The sequence below is a fragment of the Pinus tabuliformis genome, chromosome 8 (assembly GCF_031772625.1).
Source record: "Pinus tabuliformis cultivar Carrire ecotype Pingquan chromosome 8, CPIR1, whole genome shotgun sequence".
Lineage (NCBI taxonomy): Eukaryota > Viridiplantae > Streptophyta > Pinopsida > Pinales > Pinaceae > Pinus > Pinus tabuliformis.
This window is the reverse complement of record NC_142294.1, coordinates 525347926-525353154: the sequence shown is the minus strand read 5'-3', so window position 1 is coordinate 525353154 and position 5229 is coordinate 525347926. Positions and strand designations below refer to the sequence as shown.

The following is a 5229-nucleotide window of genomic DNA, read 5'->3' as shown; positions in this document are numbered from 1 at the left end:
ATTAATTTAGTATAAATTTTAAATTAGAGTAATTTTAAAATTTAAATTGTTTAATATTTGAAATGATAACTTTTTGTACTTAGTTTTAGTTTTTCCAGGTTACAAAATTTAGTGATAACTTCCCAATACTGTTGCAACAATAGTAAGTTATTATATATATTTGATAATAGCTTAGTATAAATTTTAAATTAGAGTAATTTTAAAATTTATTTTGTATTGTGATTTTAAAATGCATTTTTATTTTAGAAATATTTAAATAAAATTTGAATGATAAAAATAAATAATAATAGAGTAAATATTAAATAAATTTATATTAATATATAATAGTATGTATGTTAATTGAGTTTATTTTAGATTATTGAAAAAAATGATTGTTATTTTTTTCATCTAAATTTAATGTCTTTGAATAAACCCAAGGACTGTAACATTCATAATATGACACTATTCAAGAATGATGTACTACAGGTATCTTCGACATCCATAATGTGGATGGTTAAATCCCTTCCTTCAATGCTGACTCGAGTAACATGTTAAATTTAGATGGAATATATTGTTGCAATGATTTTGAGATGATACTTGAGCTTATTTTATTAATTGGGTTTATTTTGGATTGTTGAGAGAGATGATTGTTATCTTTTTCATTTGAATTTAATTTGTGTAATATATTAAATTTACGATAAGCAATGATTTGTATGTCATAAAATTGCTTTTGCTTGGACAAAAACTCGTTTTCCTTGGATCCAAAGACATCTGGCAAGAGAGAAACCCGCCCTGTTACTACCACCAACAGGGTATCCTAAGTGGGGTGGTTTTTCTTGAATAACGGTAAACAGACCACTAACGTTATCTAGATGGCGTGGTTTTCCTTGAGTATTGGTGATAAGTCAGCCTACATTAGCTGATAGCAGCCAGAGATAGTTATCTTGCTTCTTGTTTGATCACTAAGTTATAATAAGTTTTCCCACCCTATAAAAAAAATATAGCTTTATCCCAATTCTGAAAAATAATTTACCCTTACTTATAAACGAAAATAAAATACTTAATTATTACATAGTAAAAAAATAATATTAAATGAGTCAAGGATCAACGTCTGTTTATAAAATTATGTGGATGTTAAGGTGGATCCAATCAAATGTTATATGCCCCCTAACATAAAAACCTTATTTACAACTCAGAACCCAACCCATACACACAACATTTATCCACTTCAAAAGATAGGAATGATTTTGTTGTACAAACCAGATGCATTATAATGATTTTACCTGCCAGGTCCTTTTCTTTCGTGCAGTGCAAGGTAGGATATAGCCTGTCAAAACATACACTCTAATAATCGGAAATTGTGAGCATGAACAGCTAAAACACAGAATCACTTTTGAGCACCAGTGTTGCCAGCTCAAAATCTAAACATATAACTCTATAATGCTTTATAGATGCCTGTGTGAAACCTTGGGAGTCTCCCACCGCACCGCTGCCTTTATACTATACATCCACCATGTGATGTCCTTAAATGGCTAGGAGAATCCAAAGGGCTTTGGGTATTTGAAAGCCTACAAAATGGTACAGACCCCTAATTCAATTCCAAAATAATGAAAAAGAGAAGACAACACATCATAAAAGGACGAAATGGGAATTTAAATTTAATTCAATCCCGAGATAAAAACAACAAATCATAAAGAGCAGAATTGGAATTTGAATAGACAAGCCTCAAATTCTGACAGAGACATGGCCCCTTGACAAGCCAAGCTCCGATCTCAAGAAGCCAAACAATCCCTTTCAAACCAATACATTTTTTTCAAACATACCAGACCTTCCATAACAAGAGTGTCTAGCCCTCCAAAATACGTATAACTTGTAGTGTAATGATAACCAGATTGCCTTCCACAACACATTCCCAACTGCAGGCCCATCAAGCATATCCAACAGTCAGTTGGCGATCGGCAAAATATGACTAAAAATCATATATGATGGGTTGATATCAATTGTGAGAACTGGATCTGGTTTTTCAGGTTTTCAGCACTCCAGTGTGAGAGTCAAGAGTCATGGAGAATCTCAGAGTTGCAGAGCCCAATTTTTTGGATGCCATGGCTGTTGTTTCTCCAAGCTTTTCTTCATACTCTTCATCAGATTTAGAAACTGAGGTGACCCAACTTGCCCACTGAGAGTTCTGAATTCCTGTTGATTGTGTTTCTTCAATGCGGTTAATGATTGCTAAAATGCTGTTTTTTATTGAACTTATGATAACGCAAATAAAGATTTTTTCTCATATATTCTTTGTGGTTTCATTGCTGTTGATGAAGGTCTATTGGGTATGGGGATTCATTGGTGCTGTTAATGATGAGAAAAATGCAGATTCTTGTCACTTACATTTGTTAGTGATCGATTAGATCGAGATTTTTTTTCCTCCTTGGATATTGATTGTACTTTTTCGTTGTTCTTGTGAGCCTGATAGAGATTTTACACATTAGCTATGAATATTAAAGGTTGTTAATCATGGCTAACAGAAGATTTCTTGTTAATGATAACGCAGGTGAAGCCTTTTGTGTTTTATTATCCTTCCCCCTTGCTTTTGGCCATCACCCAGTTGAAGTTTTTTCTGACTGGTTTTCATATTTGTTCATCTGAATCATGACTTCGGCGAAATTTTTTCTGATGGGTTTTATTGTAATAGCAGCCCTGATGAATATTTTTCTCATTATCACCATTATTTCATCACCCAAATCATTTTTTTTATTCTGATTATTCTTCGTTCCTCCCATTAGTGATGTCCCTGAGGAAACATTTGGTGTTTGTTATCCTTCTCCCTTGTTTTCAACTTAGATGCATATTTCAGACATTCATAATCTGTTTGCACTTTTGTATTACAGTCAACAGGTTCCTTCTTCTATGACAAGAGCATCACTCTAGGAAGCTTGATGGGTCTTAAATCTGATGTTGGGGTATCTCCAAGAGTTGTTGTTCGTAGGCAAGAAATTCCCTCCAGAGAATCTGAGGCGCCGAGGAGTAGGCAGAATACAAGGCCTAAGAAACTCAGGAGCTGGTGGAGATTATGCAGAGATTCTGATGATCATGACTGCCAGAGACACATCAATCCTTCGCTTGAACAGTTCCTAGAAGAGGAAAGAAGAACAACTGGGTCAAACGGAGGAGAAAGAATGTACATTAATATATTGTATGATGAGTTTACAGCTGGCCAGGATTTCACAGCTAGAAATTTACTCTTCTCTGAAGGTCGAATTCTTCCTCCTCCCTCAGCCCATTCTAGACAACAACCTTCCAGCGTTGACATGGTTCAGGCTGAACCTAACCATTCTTGCTTAACTGGGTGCTTCTCTAGGGATTCTGTTTCAAGAAGGAGCTCTGTTATAGAATCTCATGATCATGGAAATCAATCAGTGGGATCAAGATTCCCTACATTGTTTTCTGGCATTTGTTGTGGAAGAGCATAGAAGCCTAGGTTGAAATCTGTGTTGTTGGATGAGTCATGGAGGGGATTCATTTCTTATACAATGTCAGGGAATAAAAAAATGGGCAATTGCAGGAGTTCGACAGAGCTGTCTACATTTTCATTAGATGATCAGCTCTAAGTTGTTCAGAGGTTCTCTAATATTATAGTTAGCTCATATGAAACAATCCATTAGTTGCTCTTTTACACTGAAAGTCAGTATATTGGCATTACGCTGATTGTTTGTTGGACAGTATTAGATATCTGATTAAATTGGTTTGAAGGTCACAATTACTGTTTTGCTTCCAGTCACAGTAATTTTGCACAAATAGATGGAGAAATAAGAATCTGTTAGTTAGCACTATGATTGTGCTTGTAGTCATAGAAAATTGCTATTGGGGAGGAGTTATTTTGTTTGGTCATTTCCTCTATTTCTTGCAGATACAGTCACTGTTTCAACTATCCCAAATATAGTTATGGCATGTCATTAACCAGTGTGTTGCTTTCCCTGGAAAGCACAATTTAAGCTAGTTATATTGAAGTAATTGATTTTAAGCTACTAGTCTTAAACCATACGGATGAATTCAAGGTGTTAACTCCATGTATGTAATAGGAATAGTTTGTTATTAATACATTTGTACTTGTTTTCAGAGCTTTCTGAAACAGTTTTGCATTTTGTCTTTGATAAATATATCCAGCTGAACAAGGACTTAAAACACTATACTGGATATATTATGTCTTTAATTGGATAAAGAAATAGACACAGCAGATATTTGAAAGAAAACATTGCCCTATTCTTTGTAACTATTGGTGATTGAGATGGAATGATGAAAATTTCAACAGAAGGCCAATAAATCAATTAGACACAGAGTCACTTGAAGTAGAAAGAGGCTTTACTAATTAAAGCCCTGTTTAGGAAGTACTGATCCAAAGGCTGAAACCAGATTGTAGATAGTTACAAAATAGAGAAAGCTATATGGTATCCTAAATTGAAGCAACATATCTAAGAGGTGTATGGATTTCTGAACAAACTGTACTGCACTGTCTGTGGTTCCATAAACTTAACTCATCTTCTTACCATGCTATCGGTGTACAAAAGTAATCCCCATTTTGTATATGAATTGCCATGTCAGCAGGGCACATCAACATCTGAAACATCTTAATTAGTTGAATAAAGCTAATTCTTTCAATCTTTGATGGAATAAGACATGTTTGCCTGAACTACAATTAATTAGGACACAGTTTTGCATATGATAAAGTACTAAAAATACTGTTTGTTTACTTTTTAGCATCGTTTTTAGTACTATCATTTTCAGCGTCTTATGAGAGGTTTTTTTTTGATAGTTTAGTTTATTTTATGCCAGATTTCTTCATACTTCAATATCTATTTTGTCTTTTAGTCTTCAAATTGGTCACACTTTTGTACTATAAATATGTTTGATATTGTAAAGAAATGTGATATTTCCTTTTGGAAAACCTTCATGGTGTGTCCTCTCTCTGTGAGGTAATTGGTCCTGTGATATAATTGCTGCCCTCTGCAAGGGAGAGAACTATTTCCTCAGTGTTTGAACATAGAACGGAAAAGCGTTGTAAAGTTAGTTGACAAGAAAGTTGGACCACAGACTTGGAGAAACTTTTGTTAAGAGTGCATTAATGGAAAGCCCACAACCAAGTGTATAACAGTTTAAGAGGACCATCAACGGCCTAAGGATAGTCAGGTTTCACATTGAGAAAGTCAAAACCTATTGCTATAAATTTAACTTATATATCTCCCGCTAGAGTTGATC

General features: G+C 34.3%; 1 protein-coding gene across 1 annotated transcript; it reads left to right on the top strand.

Moving 5' to 3' along the window:
* Window positions 1–1704: 1704 nt before the first annotated feature.
* Window positions 1705–4015, top strand: LOC149236469 (uncharacterized). The gene is made up of 2 exons (XM_089461570.1): window positions 1705–2138; window positions 2865–4015. The coding sequence occupies exons 1-2, from the start codon at window positions 2040–2042 to the stop codon at window positions 3444–3446; spliced, it is 681 nt and encodes a 226-aa protein (XP_089317696.1). The 5' UTR covers window positions 1705–2039; the 3' UTR covers window positions 3447–4015.
* The last annotated feature ends 1214 nt before the right edge of the window (window positions 4016–5229 follow it).

Bases quoted from the DNA above. Each gene is read 5' to 3' on its own strand.
- LOC149236469 (XM_089461570.1), top strand. From the start codon at position 2,040: ATGGAGAATCTCAGAGTTGCAGAGCCCAATTTTTTGGATGCCATGGCT. The intron at 2,139-2,864 runs GTGACCCAACTT...TTTGTATTACAG, and splicing joins CATCAGATTTAGAAACTGAG to TCAACAGGTTCCTTCTTCTA.